Raw genomic sequence first — 24,611 nt, forward strand, 5'->3', positions numbered from 1 at the left:
ATATTCTATATATATAACAAATAGTATTCTAATAAACACTTTTTAACATAAAATAAAATAAAATTCGTATCTTTCGATTTTTTTTTTTTCCTTTTTTTATTTAATTCAATAAAGATTGTTGTAAGTCTATCCACAATTACTACCAGGATTAAGTAAGAAAAACAAAAAAAAAACAACAACTACAACTACAACTACAAATATAAATATTGATAAATATAAAATTTAGTAATACAAGATGTTAGCCCTTGTTGACAATATTTTACGTTTAATTAATTTTATTTTCATGGTAATCACCATTGGTTTAGTTGCCGCTTTATTGAATACATCAAATCATAATTCAGGCCGTGTCAACTATACAATGTTTGCTGCTGCTTACGGTATAACCGCAGATTCAATATATGGACTGTTTGCTAATTTCATAGAACCTTTGGCTTGGCCAATCATACTAGCAACATTAGATTTTCTGAATTTTGTGTTTATGTTGACTGCCGGCGCTGTACTTGCAGTTGGTATCAGAGCACATTCTTGTAGAAATAAAGAATATTTGAACAGTAACAGTATTATACAAGGATCAGAGAACCGTTGCAGAATGTCACAAGCTGCGGTTGCCTTTTTCTTTTTCTCAATGGCCATTTTCTTGGCTAAATTCATTATGAATGTCATCAATGCTTTCACTAATGGTGCTTTTGGATCTCCAATGTCAAGTCCATTTGGTTCTAGATTCTCAAGAAGGAGAAGAACACAACAACCAATTGGTATCGCCACAGGTGTTCCTAATATTTCTCAAGTATAATTTAAACAACAATAGTGTACAAAAAGATTAAAAAGATAAAAATAAATTAATGAGAGGAGAGCGCTTAAAGGTTGATGGAGAGTAGAAAATAATATTATACATATATAAATATAATGCGCTGATTACCTAGTCATTCCTTAGTCAAGACCAATTCAACAATACTCTGATATCCCTCCCCTTCTAATTCATTGGTTCCGCTTCTCTCTCTCTCTTTTTTTTTTTTTTTTTTTTTTCTATTTTATTTTATTTTATTGTATTTTATTACAGTATACCATCACACTTTCCCTTTGCTTCTTTCTCCCCTTTTTTAATTCTACCTTTTTTTTTTCTTTTTGTTTCATTTGTTTGTTTTTTATCTGATTTTTGTTTCCCTTTATTCTTAATAAATAATTGTTCTTCAATCATTGAATATTCAACTTCTATTCTCTTTATTTCCTCACCTTCTATCTCTCTTCTCCCCTCTTTTTATTATTATTATTATATTATCATTATTATTATAGTTAATTCCCTTTGTATTTGTCTTTTTATATGCAATTTAAATCTAATTTTAATATATAATTCAATATTTATTTCCCTTCCCCTATCTTTTTTCTTGTTCACAAATTTGGAATATGTATATATTATATGTAATTTTAATAATAAATAATATAAAATATTAAATATATCGTCATACATAATATAATGAAACGACTACTATGCACTTAAATCTTATCATATACACGAGTAATTTATCTTTAGAGTTTCTTTTTTTTTTTTTTTTTTTTTTCAACTTCTATCAAATGGTTTTAATTTTGCAATTACTTCACGTGGTATTCCATTCCATTCTGGATAGCACTCCATCCCGAGACTTGACACACTCCACCAATTAAACGGTAGTAGACTTGAGGGCACTTTTGGTCCGTATTTCCACGTACCATTAATGCCTAACGTTTTAATACCTCCTTGATTGTTTTCTCCAAATAAGTATTTATTTATTGTCTTTTTCTCTTTCTCTTCTCCACTGTTTGTATCATTGTTCTTTATACTAGAATCCATAATGTTATTATGATTACTAATATCACTAGTAGTTTCACCTATAAAATCATTCATTATAGTTTGCTGATTCTTCTTATGTCTAAACAATGGATTTTCTTTCACTGGATACATTACTGGCCTATATCCACTATACATTATATCTGTATTCAACTCTGGTGTTTCCAGATATTGAGTCATTGGTACTCTTGGTAATCTTTTCCAGCTTTTACCTGGCTTAGGAACATATCTATATGAAGCTAATGCTTTCTTTTCGATCATGACTTTTATTTAATAGTATATGATTAATTTATTATTATTATTTGTTCATTTATTTGATTGTATCAAGATTTAGACACCGGGGGTATTCTACTTCTAGATTTACAAGTTTTCTATTTGATCTTCTCATACACATACACATACACGTACACGCATATATATATATATATATATATATTATATATAACAACACTATAAACATCCACCCCCCTGTCTCCACTTCTACCATTTCTTGATCCTTGCGACTCTCATCCCTCCGTCTTCTTTCCACTTCTATTTCAACATATGGGTTTTGCGGAGTTAAAAAAAGAAAGATGTGCAATGTATACAGCCAGACAGGCACGTGCCTGCAGCTTAAACCAGAAAAAAAAATTAAAATAGCAATTACGTAATAACGGAAATAGAAACGGAAAATTAAATAAAAAATTATTATTATTATTATTATTGCCCCTTTCCAAGGATCCTTATTTAATAACAACATTATATAAAACGTCACACTTATCTTTTATACCTAATAGATAATATCCTAATGGATTGATATTTTCATCTTCTAACACTTCAGATATGTGAAGATACTTTTCTAATGATAACAATAGCGTCTCTGTATCTCTTGAAGAATCCTTCCTTATATGTAATTCTTTCCAATGATTCGTGGTGCTTATAGGTAGTTTCAACTTATCTGTTGCATTGTGTTCTAACTTGCAATTTTTTGTTATCCAGTTTAAAAATAACTTATGTCTTTCTTCTAATGTATATTTTTTATAGTAAAATAATATCTTCATGACAAATTCCCTTTGTTCTTTCTTATCTGGTATTATTTTATTTATCTTAAATTGCTTCCATAAAGGTTTTTGTTCCCTTTTAATATCTTCAAAAATTGTTTCCCTTTTTATAGTAGATTTAGATATTATATGTGACAAATAATGAAACCTAGTTGGTATCAAATCATCATCATCATCTTCTTGTTCTTGTTCTTCATCTTCATCACTATTATTAATCTCATCTTTACTTGAATTCAAATCTGTGTTGACTTGAAAGTCTCCACACCACGACTCAAAAACCATTTCTCTATCATTATCATCGACAATAAGATAAAATACCGGATCTTTGGAACATTTATCCATTTCAAATGACCATAAACTATATGGATTTAATTTATACCTCGTAAACATTTTCTTGTATTGATTAATTATAGATTCATCGAGTTTACTGCCACTGAATTCATCCTCAATCTTCCTTTGTTTATTTACATGCTCATTGTCTTCTATCTCGTCATCTTCACTCGAAGAATAACCTGATATGAGTGTATCAATTGTTGATTTACTTTCAGATATTTCTTCCACATCCTTTGCTTCCTCTTTCTCTTCCTCTCCCCCCTTTATCTGTTCTTCATGTGTTCCTGTATCATTTTCACCAGATTCTTTTGGGTCTACCAAGATTTCATTATTCCATTGGTCTTTGATATCTTGAATTTCTTGTAAAATCTTCTCGTAGACATAATCGGCACCTCTTGAGGATATATAACCCCTAGATATCCCAATCAATAAAACCAATAAACTTTTATCTAATTGTTCCAGTAATTGCAAACTATCTGGATCATTCAATCTTGAATACAAAACATTATTAAATAGCCAAATTTTTTCACCACTATCATATATTATCAAATACCAATCATTTAATAAGGGGATGGAAAAAACCGCTTTCTTAGTTGTTTTCTGGGTTCTAAATGGATTTATCCAGGTGGTTGTTTTTGTTTCTGCGTTGTAATAGTATTTGCGTCCATTTGGTGCTTTATATTGTCTCCATGGTCCTGTACTCGACATTTTCTCCACACACACTATAACTTATTTTAATATGCAATTATTTATACATACTTGTTAATTCAAATATGTTGAAGGATAAAGTAAGATATTAACTTATTGCTACAAACATGATTCTAGATCATGTACAATTTTCAATACATTAAGTTGATGTCATGAAACTTTCCCCAAGTATCATCCTTTTCCAATTGTATTATTATGTAATTAGAGAACAAACGTCAAAAAAAAAAAAAAAAAAAAAAAGAAAGAAAAAAATTATTTTTCTATTCCTCAAAAAATGTAACACAACAATATTCCTTTTAATAGAACACCACATATATACATCTATATACACACATATATATAGAGAGCAAATATGTAGTCATAGTAGAATCAGATCCACTAGCAATGAAGTCGTGATTAAAATTATCATCACTAATAAAATCATATTATTTTGATCTCTTCCTCTTCATTTTTTGTTTCTCTTTCTTTTTCAATGTCTTTTTATTTAAGAAGAGTTGGGTATGTATATATGTATATATATATGTGTGTGTGTACATATATGTTTAAATAATGAATCAACCCATAACTAACTAACAAAATTGGAAATAATTATCTTTTAAAAATAATGTAATATTTTACTCCAACATATGCTTTTCCGCCCCCCCTGTACAAGCAATGTTTATTTAGAACATTCATTGCAAGTAACGATATCCCACTCGGATACCAAACCCCTAAATTTCCTTCATTATATTGGCCAGTTGGTAATGAACGATATAGCTTGGCCTATCTTTATAACGTGAGTGATATATGGAAATTCACGTTATACTGGTGTTTAATATTAAATGGGATATTCTATTTAGGTGCAGCCACATGGGCAATAATATCACAGAAGAATCAAAATTATAGAAGAAATAACTACTTGTATAATATTTGCTCAAAAAATATACATATCTCAGCAACATACACTAATAAAAAACGCAACAACAACGGTAGCAACAATGAAAGGAGCAGTACGTCTACTAATCATCATAACGATAAGAGAAACAAGAAGAATAGTAACAGCGCTAATAGCAGTAACAACAACGGAATAAAGCTACCTATTATAATATTGACAGCTTATATGGTATATGCAGGAATCCGAGGATTTGTAGTCGGAACAGTGATGGGATTCCTTATAGGAGCCATCTATAGAGCTGGTTTATTTGCCATGTCCACTTGGATTCCACTATGTTGTGCTGTAGCTACCGTATTATATGATGTGGTAATGTCGTTCTTAGACGTTGGAAAGATTATATAACAATGCATACATATGCATACACGCTCATATATATATACTGTAGAATAAATATCATAACTCAATCGATTGCAAGAAACAAGATGCTTCTCTTCTCGATCGTCTGCATCTCTCGTTCCTACAAATATGGGAATATGGTAGCGCCTACTGTAAAACGAGGCTTTTCCATGCTTTTTCAGGTTTTATCTTCTGCACAGATTTGACAACAACAATATAAAGAGAGAAAGAGGAGAAAGGAAAAAGAAAAAGAAAAAATAAATAAATAAATAAATGGAATGAATAAAATGAGTCTCCAAAATAACAACTGTTGCATATATTCACATCTGAAGATCTTGAGTAGTCTTTTATGACTATACAAACTTACGACATTTACTTTTCTATATATTGTCTCAGCCTATAACCATTAAATTCTATACTACTTGTCCATCTTCCTCCCCTCCCTTCCGACAGATAAATATCCTTTAACACTACTACAGAATGTCCAGTGCATTAATCAATAGATCATTAACAAACGTCAGAACGGAATTAGAATTCTTAAGAGATTCTAACGTTATCTCTGAACAAGTCTATAATAACATATTAGACCAAATTCCAATTAAATATGATCCAAATCAATCAAGAACATCTATAAATACTCCTCCTCCTCCTCCACAAGCTCCACCTACTAATGCTACTGGAGAATATGTAGAAGCTTTATATGAATTCCAACCACAACAGAATGGCGATTTACATATTAGACCTGGTGACAAAATTGAAGTCCTAGAAAAATTATCTCCAGAATGGTTTAAAGGTAGATGTAACGGTAATGTTGGTATGTTTCCATCCAACTACGTTAAACCTGCCTTTTCCAATAATACATCAATGGTAAAAGCTGAACCACCTCAATATTCACAATCACCACAACCACCACAACCATCCCAGCCACCTCAACAAATGCAATATCAACCTCCTTTCCCACCTCCATCCACCGGTTATTATCAGCAACCTGCTCCTCAGCCTCAGCAAATTGTTGTTCAACAAGAACAACCACAAAATACTGGGTCTTCTCAATTAAAAAAGTTTGGTAGTAAATTGGGTAATGCTGCTATCTTTGGTGCTGGTGCCACTTTAGGCAGTGATCTAGTTAATAGCATCTTTTAACATGAAAAAACAGTCATTAATTACCTTTTTTAGTTTAATTTAATTTTATTTTTTTGTTGTTAATATACATACCCTTATGACTACATCAAAATGTTGGATGATTTAATCCTGTTTATTATCCATATGGTTTTACGCAGAAACGAAAGGTTAATCAAAAATTTATAAGTTTTTTTTTTTAATTACATCATTTATTTGAATATGAAATATTTCTATATACCTCTATATGTATAATTGTTAACACACATATATACATAACAACTTATTTGTCTTTGCTCCTATTTTTATATCGGTTCTTATTAATGACTCTCTCTCCTTTTTATATTTTTCTTGCTAAAATAATCTACCATAATAATGATATATTCTATTTATAGTATTAAGTTTCATTTCATTTGTGAAATCATTGTTTATTAATTCAAGAATATCCTTTCTCCATTGTAATCTTAACTTCTTGGGTAACAATTCATAGCCTAGTCTATACAAGTTAGATATTTCCATAACCAATAACCCTAAATTAAAATAATATGAATCATCATAATTGTCAGTTTCATTTCCAGAATCTTCCCTTGTTATATAGTTATAATTCAATAATTGTTCCACGTTGTTTAATGAATCCTTAATTTTCATTCGTAATGCTTTTTCATGAGACCAAACATTGCCCCATTTAATTAAACTATTTACCATTGATCCAATAGAATAAATCAAAAGGAATGATGGAGACAAGGCAATCATACCAAACAGCAACTCTTGTGATTTCAGCATTTTATCAATTCCATTCATAGCAATAGATCCATCAACTTTCATTTTTTGAATTTGTATTAAAATCGATCTAATAAGCTCACCAGTGAAGATACTTTTAACTGGATGTGATAATTGATTCTCATATACAGTCATAAATTGGTCCATTTGTCCCATTTCAATTTGTTTGACAATATTATCAACAGCTTTATTATTAATAATTATGTTACTAATATCAGTATCTGCTTTACTTGGATCCTCTGTGAGTATTACACCATTATCAATCAAAAATTTTATAATCATTCTGATTAAGGAGTCTTGTTCACTTTGTAAAGTATTTTCAGATACCATAGCAATCATAGTAGATTTATCATGTCTAATGGTAGCCAAGATACGTTTAAAAGGCAACCAAATCCAGTTATGGATTAAGCTATTTATTAAATCAATAACATTTTTTTGTATAAAACATTTCAAATCAAAACGCGACTCCCAACAATATCTAATTACTTCTGGACCCCATATCATTGAAGTTACGAAGATTGGCCAATACCTTGTTATGAAATTCAATTTTTTATATGGAATTATATCCTTTTTTTGGTAAAAATGAATGATATTTTGTACCATCATATCATTTGGTGTTAATTGTTTTGATTTGAATCTATTTAAATCTATCGAGCCCTTATTAATCAACGATATCAAATAACCCAATTTTTTAGTTTGATTATATAGTTGAAGTGAATTTGAATCGATGATACTGGATAATTCGTTGTTTATTAAGTGCAAAGGTTGTTGCCAGATAAAGAATTTAATTATTTTAAATGGATTCAATTTTATAAAATCTTTTGGTATACCAATGAATTGACGGTTTTGAATCATAAACAATTTCATCATTTCAGGTTTCCATAAGGTAAACTTAGTGAAAAATTTACTATTGTAGTTGATATTAATAAGATGAGTAAATCCAGCCTGATTCAAATTATTCTTACATAATTTAAATAGTTTAGATACACTTGTTTGGATCAAATAAATGAATTTATTCAAATTCGATAACTTAATTGTAGTATAATATGATTGATCATCATAATCTCTTGGTAAAACAATCAACAATTTATTTAATAAAGAATAGTAGCATAGAACAGTGATATATTTGATAATAATATCAAATATATTTTGTTCAATAGGAGAATTTAATTGATTAGCCATATTTGTCAAGTCTAATACAATATTCTGAATATGGTTATTATAATCAATTTTAAATAGTTTAAGATTTTGATTATCATTTTTAATATGAGATTCCAAATTATCTACTATTGATTTGATTTCATTTAGTCTATCTTGCAAAACAGACAAACTATCTGTCGATATCTCATTATTTAAGGGCCAATCTATACCTTCCAAAATACTAGATAATTCATTGTTAACCAATGAAATTTGATTGATTATGAAATAATCGTATAACATAATAAATCCATATATCAATAGTTATACCTTTTTTTTATTAACTAACTCTTAATACAATAGAATGCTGTTGGAAGTCTACATTAAACATATATATATATTTTGTATATAGCAATTAATGCGAAACATATATTAATTATCATTTAATAAAATATATATTACTCTTTGCATAATTTTCACAATAAAATAAAAGAAACAGTAGAAGAATATAAAGAAAAAAAAAAGGAAAAAAAATGCAGTTTTTCGAAAGAGAAAGAGAGAGAATTCTTAACAAAACTCTTACAATAAACTACAAAAAAATATAAAAAACAATATTATATAGATGGTATATTACAAACATAAGAACATTCTTAACTACAATTAATACCAGATACAATAATTTTGTTTTTATTGTATTACTACACCAATGCAGACTACAAAAAAAGTTTACTATATTGCTAGATTGAGTTCTTCGGTGACCACTAATGATGATATCACTATCATTCATAATTCCTCAAATACATAAGTTACATTACCAAGCAACATTCATGGGGACAGTATTACTCCAGTAATCCATTCACCATTTATTTACTCACGTGCCTTAGAGATCATAAACCACCAATGTTTTCATCTAAATATTCTTTCTAGAAATAAAATGAATTAAGTTTCCTATGGTCTTGTAGATAATGTAACATGTCGCATTATCTTCCTTCAAATCTTTTGCTAAGATTTGTCACTTGTACATAACATACTACAATTCTTCTAATTAATATAGATAATGCTGCTGCTGCTACTACTGCTACTACTATTTTTATTATCTTTACCATTTTTAATATTGTCATTATTTTTATTTTATATGGATTTCCCAATTGGGAAAAAAGTCATCGAGCATTTTCTAGAATGTTCTCTTCTACTGTCGTTTTTTTTTCAGCTTTCTTTCTTTAATTCTTTAATTCTTTCTCTCCCCCTTTATAGAGAAAATATTGAGTCTCCAGAAGAATATTTAATATATGGGTGATAAATTTTCTTCTACCTGGTGGAATGTATCTTGGATTTACATCATCATTAATCGGCCAGTCCAGTTCTCTATGTAGATATATAGATGCAAAAGTACAATTGTCAGCTAATTAGACATATCAATTCATCAAGCTGAGGTAGAAAGAGGAGAAGGAATAGCTCAAGTTAAACGAAAATAAGTATTGTTACATCTAAACATAATACTCTGTGCCAATACCACAATTTATAATGACCTCTATACAATCTTATGTTCACTTCTCACCTGATACAAACTTTAAATCATTTCAGTCTTTACAAAGGAAAAGAAAGATTGAGTATAATACATATGATTATAATTATAGTGATGACAATCACAACAATAATAACAACAACAATAGTGAGGATAGCAGTACGATTACTGATGATTATTTAACCAGAGGAAAAAGAAAATGCAATAAAAATAGACAGTTGATCTATAATATTAGAACTCTTTCGAATTGGCAATATATTTGTTACATCAAAAAACCTGTGCCGTTAATAGATATTGAAAATACGATTAAAAATGAATATTTAAGAGTCAAGGAATCTATCTATAAACCAAACTATCATGTTGAATATGATTCAAACGGTAACCAAATTTATGTTGAGGATCAAAGTAATTCAGATGTTTTACAAGGCAAAATCTGGCAACATTTAAATTTCCGTCAATTATATTCTAATTTGGCTGAGATTCAATATAATCCAAGTGTAAACAAATTTTCAATAGAAAGAAATCTACTCAAATTTAATGACGTTTACGAAGTACCCTTTAATGATATTATTAAAGATTATAATATAATTCAATATAGACTGGAACAAGATAACTCTACTGGTAATATCAACGCAGTAGTGGAGATCTTTATAGAGACAGAGAATAAAAACGTTGATCTGTACAGGTGCAGTAACAAAATTAGTGATAACAATGCTGTGTATCCACCCATACTGGAAGAAGTGACAGATGCAATGTTTCAAGTATGAATGAAGAAACATAATTTAATGTTTTACAATGTAATCATATTACGGCCATTGGAAGATTTAATATACATCCATATGTACAGAATGAGACGGAAAGAGACGAAAGGAGAAAGCCGCGAAAACCAGAATTCCGGAAATTTTATCACCGGATGTAACAATATGTGTCTTTGAAATTTTTCCCATAGAATATTTTGTGGGGAAAAAAATAAAATAAAATAAGAAAATATAAGTAAATTAAGTATATGTATATTCCTGAAGAAAACCTTTAAAATGCTTTTATGAACTTACAGTACTGTAAATTAACATTAATAGATCGTTGTATGCACAGTATTGGTCGTAAAGTAATAAAGCAATCATCAACCTCCACACTAACTATCCATTTGTAATTTACATATAACGAAAAAAAAATAAAAAAAAAATAAGATTGCTTTTTCACCTGACGCTTTTTCTATTTTATGAATTCTTGTTCCCTTAAAAAAAGAGTGTGTTTTTTTTATTTTTAGAATGCCGCCATTTATTTTACCAACAAACGGAAAGATACCGGAATCAATAAAACCGGAACATCTTTTTTGCTTCACCAAAAAACCGGAATAATCAACGGGTGCTTCCGTGCAATTTATTTATGGTGTTTATTGATTTATTTTTATTTTTTATTGATTTTTTTTTTCCAAGGAATGGCTCGATTTAGGTCTTGATATTTTAACAAACAATAGTGACACGAAAAATACGGTTTTTGCAGTAATACTTTTCGTGGCATTTTTACTTTTTTGGATGAGAGAAAAAAAAAAAAAAAGAAAAGAAGAAAACGTGGTTTCTTTATTTAAAAATTTTTTTTCCTTTTAGCAAAATTTTCTTAGCCTTCTTTTCCTCGAGGTTATTTCAATTTATTCATCCTTCTGTCTTGTATTCTTGATAAAAATAAATAAAAATAAAAATGAAAAAAAAGAACAAAGCTAATTTTAATATTTTTAAACTAATTTCATTTCTGGGAAGTGTCCACTATCTCTGTGTCGTTCTCCTTTTTCTACTTTATCACCTTTTTCTTGGTCTCAAAAAATCAACAATCAAATAATCAAATAACCGAAATAAAAAATAAATAAATAAGAGATATTCCGTAGAAAAGTAATTAAACTTCAAATAACATTTATTGGATGAGACTTAGTTCTATTTTTCTATTGGTTGCAGATAAAAATTAACATATACAGAGAGATTGATCAAAATAATAAGTGGTTTTTGTTTTGTATTAGATCACAACTGTTTCTATATATCCCATTATATCTAAATACACCGATCACAGTTGGAAACTAAAAAATAGGTTATTTTGCAAAACAAACAAACAAAGCAAGTCATATACATATTCTATTATCTTCAATAATATTGTTATAATTATCATTATTTATTCTTTGTTATATTATTTCACTAAAGATTCCATCAATCCAAAGAAGACAAATATTAAAATAAAATCAACTACAAAATTATTCTTTTTTTTTTTTTTCCTTTTGAGTTTCTATTATTTCATAATACTTTTGTTACACATTTTAAGTATTAACTCACAACACATACACCCGTAAATAAGTAATTATGTCGAGGAGAAATCTAACTAATTCTCACATTAATTTACATTCAACTTCGCAAGATAATTTGGATTCTATAGAGAACAGTTCTCCAGAATTTGGTTTAAATCATACAAATATTAACGACAACAATAATAATAATAATAATAATCACTATAACAATAATAACAGTAATAGAAACAGCGGTAACCCTTTCTTAGGTAGTGATGAAGAAGACTATGATATAACAAGACACAATCCTCAATCTGAGACTTCCTCATATAACAATCAAGATAAATCAAAGGCTCTACTTCAAGATGATTCGACCAGATTCAATTTCGAAGATTCTACCGCTCACAATATCTCTGATTATAAGGGCTATTACTCTAGAAATGTAAGTGGAATAAACGATTCTAAATTTAATACAGATTATGACTCGACCAACAATAACAACGTCAATCAAGCTAATAATCGTATATTACCACAAAGCTATTCTACAAACACCTTATCAAATGGTGATACGTCACCAAATTTAAATCTGTCCAACAATGATATAATGTCTCCGCCCGCATTTGACAGATATCCTCTCGTTGGCTCTAGAGTAGCATCTTCTACTAATCTAATAGTCCCTAATAATGGTTATCCAAATAATCATAACGATAAATTCATTTATTCAAATAGATCATCTCCAAGGGAAGGTTCTGGTTCCACTTTTTCATCATCTAACAATCCATTTACTGCGGAACATGATTTTTCTCCATTCGGTGGTTATCCTGCAACATCTTTCCCATTATTGATGGATGATAAAGAAGATGATGACTATTTACATAATCCAGATTTAGAAGAAGAGGCAAGATTGGATAGACAAAGGTTTATGGATGATTTTAAACATATGGATAGAAAATCTTTTGTCGGTTTAATAGGTATATTGACCTTATTTGCAGCAGGTATAGTTATTTTTATTGTCCTACCTGCCTTAACATTTACAGGTGTCACAGATCATCGTTCAGCTGGCCAAGTTATTGAATTATTAACCCCTTATCAATATCCTCAACTAGCAGCTATTAGAACCACATTGGTAGACCCAGATACTCCAGATGATGCTAAAACAAGGAAAGCAAGAGATGGTTCCGATTGGCAATTGGTTTTCTCTGATGAATTTAATGCTGAAGGAAGAACATTTTATGAGCATGATGATCAATTTTGGACCGGTCCAGATATACATTATGACGCTACAAAGGATTTAGAATGGTATACCCCAGATGCTGCTACTACCGCTAATGGTACTTTGCAATTAAGAATGGATGCTTTCAAAACTCATGGTCTTTTTTATAGATCTGGTATGTTACAAAGTTGGAATAAATTATGTTTTACGCAAGGTATCATTGAAGTATCTGCCAATTTACCTAACTATGGTCGTGTCACTGGGTTGTGGCCAGGTCTTTGGACCATGGGGAATCTAGGTAGACCTGGTTACTTGGCTTCCACTCAAGGGGTATGGCCTTACTCCTACGAATCATGTGATGCTGGTATCACACCAAATCAAAGTTCACCAGATGGAATCTCATATTTACCAGGTCAAAAATTAAATGTCTGTACATGTGATGGTGAGGATCATCCAAATCAAGGTGTCGGAAGAGGCGCTCCAGAAATTGATATTCTTGAAGGTGAAGTTGATACAGCTCTTGGTGTTGGTATAGCATCTCAATCTTTACAAGTTGCCCCATTTGATATTTGGTATATTCCCGATTACAACTTCGTTGAGATTCACAATGCCAGTATAACAACAATGAACACATATTGTGGTGGTCCTTTCCAACAAGCTGTTTCTGCAGTAACAACTTTAAATACAGCATGGTATGAGTTTGGGCCTCAAGGTGGTTATTATCAAAAATACTCTATCGAATACTTAAATGATGATGAGGATGGTTACATTTCCTGGTATGTTGGTAATAACGCAACATGGACGCTTCATGCTACCACTTTACATCCAAACGGTAATATTGGTTGGAGAAGAATTAGTAAAGAACCAATGTCGATTATTTTAAATCTTGGTATTTCAAACAACTGGGCTTATATTGATTGGCAATATATTTTCTTTCCGGTTACAATGTCTATTGACTATGTGAGAATTTATCAACCAAGTGATGCTATATCTGTTACTTGTGATCCTGAAGATTACCCAACATACGATTATATAAATGCACATGCAAATGCTTACCACAATGCAAATCTAACAAGTTGGGAAGCTGCCGGTTACACATTCCCTAAGAATATTTTGACTGGTAATTGTAAAAGTTCGAAATTTTCAGGAAAGTAAAACATCTTTTTACTTTACTACTAGATTGGACACAAATAGGCATACATTATCGTACCCAATCAAAATGCTACTATAAAAAAAAATATTTAAATATCAAGTTGATCCATCAGGAATTTATGGATTTGATTGTGGTACTTCTGCAATTGGCATATATACACTAAAATAATTTCATAAACATTTTATGTTTTATTTTTAGCTTACTGCTTTTCTTTTACCGTTGGTTATTGTTGACATTATCGTATAATCAAAGTGTTACACAAAGTAAACCGTTTGTATATAAGATACATAAAAATTGATATATGTACTACAAATTTATTATAAACCCCACTTCACGTATATAATAGTTTTATAGAAGAATAACGTTTTATTAAATAAACTTTTCAAAAAAGTGTATATGATATTTGTTTAAATTTGACATGAGAATGGTTCAATTTATTAAAATAGCCTGTTTTATGATTTATTAGGTACATTGTCTTCTTCGCTTTAATTATTTAATAAATAGTTTTTTTATAACATCCTCTTATTTCATGAATCAAGAATTATTCAATTTTTCATTTTGAGATTTTTTTTTTGTATAGTTAAAAAAAAAGTACATAAACATGCATCAACCTTGATATAAATCTGAACTAAACTAGTATCAGAAGAAATCGAGGTACAAAGCTTTCTAGTTATGCCTGTTGACACAATTTGAAAGCTACACCATTTTTTTTTTTATTAGATACCATAATTGGAGTTGATATTTATTTATATTAACACATCGTCTGTGTACTAGCTTAAGGTGAACTTTACAATATGAGTTTGTTAGAATTAATTCAGACATCTCCAGATAAAAGACATACCCTTTTTACCTGGACAACGACAACTTTTGGTAACATATCTAACATTTCACAATATGGTCAAAACACACTTCCAGAATCAGCATTACATAAATTAGATAATGTCACTTCACAATTTGAAACTTTTTTGCAGTATTTAACAACAGCACAAGAAAAAGAACAGCTTGACTCGCATTATATCTATCTTCGACTTTCACATGTATATTGTATGTCTTTGTGTCATTTGAAGCGGTCTGCATCTGGAAAAATATTTGATGGGGCTGAATTATTGCTTAAAGTATTAGGAGAGGAATATGTTTCCTTACCTGATGCTGCAGAAGGATCTTTTAAGACTTCAAAAAAGAAGAAAAGTTCTTCTAAGAAAAACTATATGTATACTCCTGCTAAAGATTTGGCTGCTGTGACATTGGGTCAACTTTTTGAGTTGTTTCCTAACGAATTGACATCACTAATACCTTTAGTTCATTTGTATACATTTAAAAACTTAAAGAAATCAATGGAGAAGCCTAAATATCGTCATGCAACATTTATGGTTTCTCTATTAAAGTTATATAAGGTTGTTATTTCTCACTGTGAAGATGGTGCCATGGATCCGCAATATATCACAAAATTTACAAAAATTTCCAAGACTATATTTGAAAGCATCTATGAAAATGATGAATCATTCCCTGTTGATGTTGTCAGGTTGATCATTGAAACGTGGGGTATACATTTAACTCATAAGACATATCTTAAGGACAATTCATCTAATTTACTAGATGCAGTATTTAGTAAATTTCATGATTCAGAATTAGGTATTTACGGTTTTATAAATGATAAGACAAGAGTCAGTACAGCTAAGATTTTAGGTGATATTCTATTTCATTATTTACGGGTTGCTCAAATAATTTCTTTAAAGGATGTTTATAAATTTTATGTCAAATTCTTTACTTCTGCCAAAATAAGAGATGTAAGATCAGCTTGTTTTGAATCTATCATTCATTTCATAAATTTGAATATATCTATTGATATAAATTTTTTGAATGAAAACGGATACATATCTTTTCTGGAGAATATAATTCATATATTCAATGAAAAGAATATTCAAAATTTAAGAATGGGTACTATTTCAAGATTTCTGAGGTATCTTAAGCATACTCATAACCTATTATTACCATATGTCAGCGACGCAAACAAGATCCAATTGTTAGTGAAAATACTTGCTACTGATACCGATCCAGTAAATAAAAACTCTAATGAGTTATCAGCTTTATTGGATGCCAAAGTCAATAATCAGTGGCATACAATAGCTCTTCTTGAATTTATCGAAAAAATTATATCAGATCTAGGCTCATCATTTATAAATGAGAGATTATTAACATCTACTTTAAGGATGAAACTTTTGGAACTTTGTGTATCAGAAAATTTTACTGTGAGAATATATGCTACAAAAGTTATTAAGGATTTCCTTTCTAAGTGTAATTATATGATATATGATATTATGGAGAATGCACTTGATATGTTGACAAAGGGGTTTTCCCCCCAAAATAAATTTGAGTATTCAAAATTACATGGATATGCTTTTTTATTAGCGAACTTAGTTCAATTAGCCAACAAAGAAATAGTACCCTATGATTTAATTATGAGGGTTACTGTCTTTTCTACAAAATTTATTAAAAACCACACAACATCAACTTCAGGTGATATCTATTTCAAAGGTTTGATATGTTGGATTTTAATGACTGGCTTAATGAATTATAATGATGAACCCTATCTGAGAATGCAAACACCTCAACTATTTTTGTTTTGGAAAGTTTTATTAACACATTCTTTTACTTATCGTAGTGAAGAAGAGCTAAAACGGAATCTGGAGATGAGGACACATTCCCTTACGTGTTTACTTACATATTTGAATAATATCCCTATTGACAAAGAAACAGCGAAGCAAATTTCGTATCTTTTGACAAAATGCTCTAATTTTAACCATTCTGTTACCTTAAAATCAAAAGACATCGATAATATTTTACTAACAAACGAAAATCGAATCTTGCAAGTTTACATAAAGATTCAAGATTATATCTGCACTGATTTTAACAGTTCATTACTGTTATTAATCATGAAAAACTTTTCAGATCCCAATCTTTATATTGAGCATTCCAATAATATTCTGTCTTCAATAAATATGTCGAAGAAAAATAAAAGAAAGGAAGAAAATAAGAAAGAACCAATTATTAGTTTATCTGTTGACAGTATCTTAAGGCAACAAGGCGATTTCGCTTTTGGATTATCTAGTAGAATTGAAAAGAATTGCATTAAGAATATGTATGAAAATAAAAAAGGAAGGTATTGTGTGAATAAGTTTCAATTAAACGAATTTTGGATAAATAATGAATATAAATGGTATTATTGTTTTGAAGAAGAAGTGACAAGGCCGATATCTACGGTTTTATCTTTTGATTCTCTGGTGCTCTTATATAAGACTGTTCCCAACTTTCATCAAATTGAACCATTACCTAAAGTTACTACATCATTAATTGATTTTTCTATGGAGTTGTTCTCAAATGTTTTTCCATACCTTAATAGTAAAATTCAATTTTCGGTTCTAGAAACATTAAACTTATCTCTTTTTTCGAAAGCCACTACACCCTTGAGAAGTGTAGCTCTTTGTGCTAACATTTGTACTGTTTTATATCAATCTTTATTGCATATTCATCATAATCAAATAGGATTAGAAGAAAATGTTGGTCGACTTATTATAGATACTCTGAAAAAAATTGAATTTCATAATGATGAGTTCCTCACTGTTTTAAAATCAGAGTGTTTAGGCCTTGTGTATTCAACTGTTTCAACAACACTTGCTCCCATACAAAAGGAGAAGCATATAGAGGGTGGCATAAAGTCACTTGTTAAAAATTTGGTTGATATTGAAGAACCATATCCAAGAATGTTTTTTATTTTGGGACTGGCTTCGATATATAAATATAATACACATTATGCCTCATTCAATAAAGTTTATGAAACTATACGCACACTTATTAATGATCCACATCCTGTTATACACGCGTGGTCTCTGTATGCTCAGTTCGTACTTATAAAGAAGCATTTAACACTTGATTTATCTGTGGTTGAAGAAATTTTAATTTCTTTAGAACAATACATCACAAATTGTTCATATGGTATATACGGTGATTCATCAATTCGTTACAATTATTGTTTAGAATATAATTCTCACTATATTATATCATGCATGACTCGACTTTTAGCCGAAAAATTAGGTCCCAGTTTCTCTGAATTATCAAAAAAAGGTATAGAAAGCTTTCGAAATATAACAAATGGATCCTTAATTTCAAATGAAATAAGAGACATTATGAATTCACTCAAGACATTTGAAAACATTGCAATATTCAAGTTGAATTCTGTTTTATCTGAAAAGCCTTTTATTGAAACAATAAAAACTATTTTACAGTTTTCATTATTGTTAGGCATAGGTTCTAATGAATTTAATATTTTGTGCACTCATCCCATCCATGCAATCCCCTTTTCATCTAGTTATAACGTGATTACCGAATTGTTTGAATTGCTAAATCAATTACTTAAATTGGGAAAGGTAGATGAAATTAGCACTGAAGTTGGGGATCTTTCCTGGGGATATATTACTTTGTACCCTGACAATCAGGTTATAAAATTGTATTTCCATGAATGGCTAAGATGCACCCAAGATAAAGTGTTATGGTTTGATAAACTTTACAAGATCATCAATATGTCAACTCAACAAATATTTGGAAGCACTTTTCAAAAAATGCAATTAATATATTCTAACAATTTTACGTACTCAAGAGCATTGTTAAATATGCATGATAATAAAGATAACCCAGAACTTTCCAATTATATAGACCATATTAATTGGCAATTAATGCATTTAATACTGGAATTATATTCTCAATTACTCGTCAACATCCAGGACAATTCTATCAGTCTTTCAATATCAGGGGAATTTTTTGAACAAATGTGTAAAGTTATTTATCAGGGTACTTCAATACAAATTAAATCATGCAATTTGGTTGCTTTGAATATATTAAAGTCTATTATGGAAATTTTAAAAAGATCTGACTATGTGGTGATAAATGATCAACAGGATTTAGTTCAAAGAGAAATTCAACTTTCTAGTGCAATAATGCCAATATTTCACAAAGATGTTTCTACGACTGTAATAACAGATTCAATAGAGTTAATATCTGACATTATTTGTCTGACAAGACCAGTACTCTCTGAAGATACAAAAACTTTTCAATTTCTTGTAAAACTTTTGACAGTCTTTGATGAAAATAACCAGGAGATAAACATTGTGGCTGCCAAGTTTATAACTAAAACCTCAAAGAGAAAAATTCAAATTGCTATATTAAGTGCTTGGGCAAATATTACTAAAGAAAGTATTTTGAATAATGATGATAGACTATCAACATACATAAAACCATATTTAAAAGTTTTACTTCCATTATGGACTATATCACTCCGTGAATATTTGATGACATTTTATAAGAAAATTAATTTTTCTTCAGAAAATAGTACGGAGAATATTATAGATTTAACTGAATCTAAAAAATCATTGTTGAAATTATATGAACCTGTTTGGTTAAATTATACTAATGTTTTAGGAGCTCTTTTTTCAACCAAAGATGAAGAAGTGTTAGACTGGATTCATAAAGATGAACTTCGAAGTTTCATGTTTTTACTAATTGGAAGATGTCTTGATGAGTTATCTAGATGTGATGATAATTGTGACATGAAAATAGAATTGCTGTCAACACTCCATAATATACTAAATTCATCATCACTTCAAGGAATTATATTAGATAATCATGTTTTTCAAGAATTTATTTCTATTTTTGAAAGAATCGTCAAAAGAAGTGACGCACATGAAAAAAAAGTGGTTGTAAAATTATTGGACATGTTTATTAGTAATTATATCAGAGAAAAAAAAACTGTCGATGCATTCCTTGTGGATATTGACAAATTATATGACTTACTGAGATTACTTTTAATAATGATAGCAGACATTTTACCTTTTATTGAGTTAAATTACTGTAATATGAGCTCTGATATTAAATTGTCATCGGAAAATGTAGCTTTAATAACTCAAATATTTGCAGTACTAGAACACAATATTCGGCAATTTCCACATATGTTTAAACTTGATCTTTACGCCTGCTTATTGTTTGTTATTGGTAAAATTCTATATTCTGAATATGCAAATGTTTTAGCATATGCTGTCTTCCCACTGTTAAAATCAATTGTTTGTGGATTAGATGAAGAAGGAACTGATTTTTCACTAATCGATAGATTTTATGACTCTGTCAAGAACGTAATTAGAGATAAACTATCCAATGATAACTTTATTGCGTTCTATTTAACATTGTTGTGTAACAAATATTCTAATTTTACTGAGGATGACATAAATTATTTTGGTGAAAGGGTTCTTGGATCCATAAAAAGAACTAACAAATCAAAATTTGCATTTGCAGGAATAGAAAAATTAATCCAATTAAATTTTAGAACAAAAAATATATTGTACTTCCTTGATTATTTATTTAGAAACATTTTTACAAATGTTAATAACCTAGAACCAAAGATGGTTGACACTTCTCTGGCATTGTTATCCATGCTAGTATCTTCATACAAAAAAGAAGAATCCGATAAGGCAGTTACTTCCCTAACATTATTATTGATATTTCTTTGTAAAGTTAGTAGGGATCAGATTGAATCAAAAACAATGTCAGAGATAATTTTATTAATTGAAAATAATGCACTTTTATTCAAAAGAAGTATTTTGGAAAATTTAACTAAAAGTCAAAGAAATACTATTGAAAATATTTTAAAAGATGAACTTAAATTATCTGGAAGTTTGCATGATGAAAATAATATAACTTTGAAAAACTTCGAATAAGTTTTAGAAGCGAGTAATCTTCTATATAAGAATATTAATATTTGACTGTTAATAGATACATGATATATATAGGAAAAGAATAACTAATGTATATATCATCCTAAACTATATGAATATAAGATAAAAATATATGTTAAACTAATATGTTTTTGATAAGTTATTGTAACATTATTTTGAATGCCTTACTTCCATACTTTTCAATACACTGAATGATTTCTTTCTTGGATTGGAACTTAGTATTTCTAATTTGATGTTTATATGTTATATTCCATAATAGAATTAACTCTTCTATTGGCATTCCTCCCTTATAGAGCTTTGAGCATGCCCAAAGAAAAATATCCTTTCTCGAACATTTCAAGGCAGTATGAGCAATATTCCTTAAGATTACAAACCTGTTCATATTTGTTATTTTTAACTTAATATTCTTTGGGTGAGGTTCTGAGAATGGATTGATAGATGTATTACTATTGTAGAGGAAAGGAAATTCGTCACTTTTACAATATAATAATTTGGCCATATCTAACCTCGAAGAAGAATTTTTTTGGGACAAATAAGGTATTCTAGATGTCAATGAGAAGAGTAGGCTTTTTATATACAAAGCAGATATCAGAGACCAGAACGGATTATCATGATGCGGATCTTGTGTATGTGCTTTTATTAAAATTTCATTAATCAAAGGCATTACTAACAGTTTCATTTTAGATTCCATAGCAAATATTGATTCAATTAATTTATTTACTAATACACTATATGAGGAAAATCTCTGATCTAGTGGGATTGAATCAACAAATTTTAAAGCTCTTTTAATATTATCCATTTTAGGTTTTTCAAGTAAATGAGAAACAATTGCTTGATAATCAGCAGATGATAACGAGCCATAAGTCCCAATGATTTGTTTTATTATATTATCAACACTTCCAGCATCAAAAAAGCATAACTGCATTTTTAATAGAGAAGATAAGAATCTTTTACTTGACCAAATTAATTTTTTATTTTCTATAGTGGTATATTTTTCCATATTGGTCATTAAATGTTGTGCATTTTTTAAAGATTTTGTAAGAGTGATATATTTAATAATGATTGGCAATAATAATGGATCATTACAATAATGGCTAGGTTTCATTTTCGATAACATTTCAACACAAATGATTCTATAAGTTCTATTCTGGCTACATGATTTAAAAACTTTGTATAAGATTCTAGAATCATGATCTGAGAAAGATGAATAAAGATCTTTAATTTGAATCCACGTAAGATATATCCCAGTTGGATTTCTAATTTTGTAATCTCTATCAATTGTAGCGTAACCAATATTAATTTGATTTAATCTTTCATTTCCAGTTGGGCCTATCAATTTTGAACTTAAGGTTGATTGAGAATCAAGTAAAACAGTTAGTATTGTCTTAGATATTATTGGATCCATATCAGGCGATAATGCTTTATTACAAAACATTAATACTTCGAAGTCAGATAATTTTAAGGGTAAGTTGTACGATTCTAATAAATCATAAATTTGGATTAAACTTTTTAAATGGATATTATCATATTTTGGATTTTGATATTTTAGTTTTGAAATTAAATTTTTGACATCATTCAAATTTGGTGGATCTATAGATTTATTGATTTTATAATATAATAGAAAAATATCGATAGCTGTAATAATATCATTATTAGATAAGGAATCATCAACACACCATTGAAGAATATCAGAAGATTTAGCTATTGGTTTATTATAAGTCGTAGTTCTTAATGTCGATAGTAACTTATTAATAAATTTAATATTACTTGAATTATAAATTAATTCTTTTTTGAAAAGCGATCTTATTATTGAAGAATCCCATCCTTGTTTTATAAAGACCATAAATTTATCAATATTGACAGTTAAAAGTAAAGATTGATTTTTGGTGTTACTAATATTGTTATGTAAATAATTTAGAGTTGAGAATGAATTCCAATATTTCTGCACTAATTTAGGAAATCTTTTACAAGTTGAACCATCTTTCTTATAGATAGTGACATTAGGATTTATGGAAGTTGACAAATCCACATTGTTTTCAATATATTTTATCAAATTCAATCTTGATGATTCCCAGAGTTCATTATTATTATGTTTAATAGGAACTGCACATTGATTAGTAGCTCTTGCAAAAGATACATGGAATCTTGCAATAGGTATTCGTTGTAAAGACGATTTAAACATTAGATATGTAAAATCAAACAATAAAAAAAATATGTTAACATATGTATATATATAGATATATATTATAATATGCAAAATGGAATAATGGGTGAATGAAGGCAATCAAAAGACAATTCTAAAAAAAGATCTTAAACCTTTTGATATAGTCATTAAATTAGCCGTTCCGTATGCAATTAATTTCAGGAGATTGGAGTAATATATATGTTAAAGTATGGTATATTAATAATATCACAACCTCAGTCTAGTCTCAAGAGAATTTGACACATTCTTTTTTAAAGTACGTTATGGATATGTATTGCATAGAAATCTTAGCTATGGCAGTTTAAAGAATATTTTAAGAATCTCCTTTCAAATTTTTTTCACTTGTTAGAAACAAGAAATGAAAAAAAATTGTACATAAAAGAGAAGAGAAGAGGTAAAGACATAAATATCCAAGAAAGTACTACCAACTTTATCATTGGTGTAGCACCAACGGTAAATATGGGACTTGTAATGAAAACAGATTGAAGATGCATTTCTAATTCTTTTAACATTTATCTCCTAATACAACATACAGTATTTATCCACATTGGAAACTATTTTACTCATAGAAGCAGGTCAACAACAGTGTCTGTTTTTAAAAGTGATGTATAAAGAGTCTTTAGCATTAATAATATCAATACTATATTAAATTTTATAGATAGCAAGTGAGAAAGAGACAGTAGTTTGTGAATAACTGTATTAGATTGAGAATTATTGATAATAAATTAAGATATAAGGAAAAGAGGGAGTATACTTCGTGATTATGAAAATAACTTAATAACAATGATATAATGAAAATGGTATTCATTAATTTTATTAATTAATCGATCTTTGATTAGATGATTAATCAAAAAAAAAAAAAAATCGAAATGATATAGTTATTTGAATCTATTTCAGATATCTTATATGATAATTTTCGGTCAAACTGTTAGAATCAGAATGCATGTTGTAATGTGGTTTATAGGGTATATCACTCATCACTTTATTGTATTCAATATATTATCTGTATACTATTATGGAAATACCTAGATTGATTTATATCTGGCTGCCTTTTGTTAAGGATAAGTGCTTGTATTGCAATCCATACAGAACAATCAACTAATGTTGTGAGATAACAAACTTCTCTGTACTATTTGTTGTTCTAGATTCAATGTAGACTGTCTATTGCATCAATGTTTTTTTTATTAAGGATCACTGGGGGAAGGGGGGTTAGAGGGGAGGAATATCCTCTTTTTATACCCTTTAAAATCTTCTAAG

At 29.0% G+C, this 24,611-nt stretch overlaps 10 protein-coding genes across 10 annotated transcripts; 6 read left to right on the plus strand and 4 right to left on the minus strand.

Moving 5' to 3' along the window:
• Window positions 1–235: 235 nt before the first annotated feature.
• NCE102 (Nce102p) lies at window positions 236–793 on the plus strand (the record flags this gene model as incomplete). Its single annotated transcript, XM_064857507.1, has 1 exon — window positions 236–793. One exon carries the CDS (start codon window positions 236–238, stop codon window positions 791–793), a length of 558 nt encoding a protein of 185 aa, XP_064715813.1.
• Window positions 794–1,558: 765 nt separating this feature from the next.
• SUE1 (Sue1p) lies at window positions 1,559–2,086 on the minus strand (the record flags this gene model as incomplete). The annotated part of the gene is made up of 1 exon (XM_064857508.1): window positions 1,559–2,086. One exon carries the CDS (start codon window positions 2,084–2,086, stop codon window positions 1,559–1,561), a length of 528 nt encoding a protein of 175 aa, XP_064715814.1.
• A 461-nt stretch (window positions 2,087–2,547) lies between these two features.
• On the minus strand, window positions 2,548–3,906 carry URN1 (Urn1p; the record flags this gene model as incomplete). Its single annotated transcript, XM_064857509.1, has 1 exon — window positions 2,548–3,906. The coding sequence occupies one exon, from the start codon at window positions 3,904–3,906 to the stop codon at window positions 2,548–2,550; it is 1,359 nt and encodes a 452-aa protein (XP_064715815.1).
• A 472-nt stretch (window positions 3,907–4,378) lies between these two features.
• On the plus strand, window positions 4,379–5,182 carry MAY24 (May24p; the record flags this gene model as incomplete). Its single annotated transcript, XM_064857510.1, has 2 exons — window positions 4,379–4,404; window positions 4,573–5,182. The coding sequence occupies 2 exons, from the start codon at window positions 4,379–4,381 to the stop codon at window positions 5,180–5,182; spliced, it is 636 nt and encodes a 211-aa protein (XP_064715816.1).
• A 474-nt stretch (window positions 5,183–5,656) lies between these two features.
• Window positions 5,657–6,319, plus strand: PIN3 (Pin3p; the record flags this gene model as incomplete). The annotated part of the gene is made up of 1 exon (XM_064857511.1): window positions 5,657–6,319. One exon carries the CDS (start codon window positions 5,657–5,659, stop codon window positions 6,317–6,319), a length of 663 nt encoding a protein of 220 aa, XP_064715817.1.
• Window positions 6,320–6,649: 330 nt separating this feature from the next.
• NCA2 (Nca2p) lies at window positions 6,650–8,515 on the minus strand (the record flags this gene model as incomplete). Its single annotated transcript, XM_064857512.1, has 1 exon — window positions 6,650–8,515. One exon carries the CDS (start codon window positions 8,513–8,515, stop codon window positions 6,650–6,652), a length of 1,866 nt encoding a protein of 621 aa, XP_064715818.1.
• Window positions 8,516–9,736: 1,221 nt separating this feature from the next.
• On the plus strand, window positions 9,737–10,504 carry CUR1 (Cur1p; the record flags this gene model as incomplete). The annotated part of the gene is made up of 1 exon (XM_064857513.1): window positions 9,737–10,504. The coding sequence occupies one exon, from the start codon at window positions 9,737–9,739 to the stop codon at window positions 10,502–10,504; it is 768 nt and encodes a 255-aa protein (XP_064715819.1).
• A 1,578-nt stretch (window positions 10,505–12,082) lies between these two features.
• Window positions 12,083–14,374, plus strand: KRE6 (beta-glucan synthesis-associated protein KRE6; the record flags this gene model as incomplete). The annotated part of the gene is made up of 1 exon (XM_064857514.1): window positions 12,083–14,374. One exon carries the CDS (start codon window positions 12,083–12,085, stop codon window positions 14,372–14,374), a length of 2,292 nt encoding a protein of 763 aa, XP_064715820.1.
• A 792-nt stretch (window positions 14,375–15,166) lies between these two features.
• On the plus strand, window positions 15,167–21,133 carry LAA1 (AP-1 complex accessory protein LAA1; the record flags this gene model as incomplete). The annotated part of the gene is made up of 1 exon (XM_064857515.1): window positions 15,167–21,133. One exon carries the CDS (start codon window positions 15,167–15,169, stop codon window positions 21,131–21,133), a length of 5,967 nt encoding a protein of 1,988 aa, XP_064715821.1.
• A 157-nt stretch (window positions 21,134–21,290) lies between these two features.
• Window positions 21,291–23,333, minus strand: CBP1 (Cbp1p; the record flags this gene model as incomplete). The annotated part of the gene is made up of 1 exon (XM_064857516.1): window positions 21,291–23,333. One exon carries the CDS (start codon window positions 23,331–23,333, stop codon window positions 21,291–21,293), a length of 2,043 nt encoding a protein of 680 aa, XP_064715822.1.
• Between the last annotated feature and the right edge of the window lie 1,278 nt (window positions 23,334–24,611).

This window comes from Arxiozyma heterogenica (assembly GCF_036370985.1).
Source record: "Arxiozyma heterogenica strain weizmannii chromosome Unknown scaffold_13, whole genome shotgun sequence".
In the NCBI taxonomy this organism is placed as follows: Eukaryota; Fungi; Ascomycota; class Saccharomycetes; order Saccharomycetales; family Saccharomycetaceae; genus Arxiozyma; species Arxiozyma heterogenica.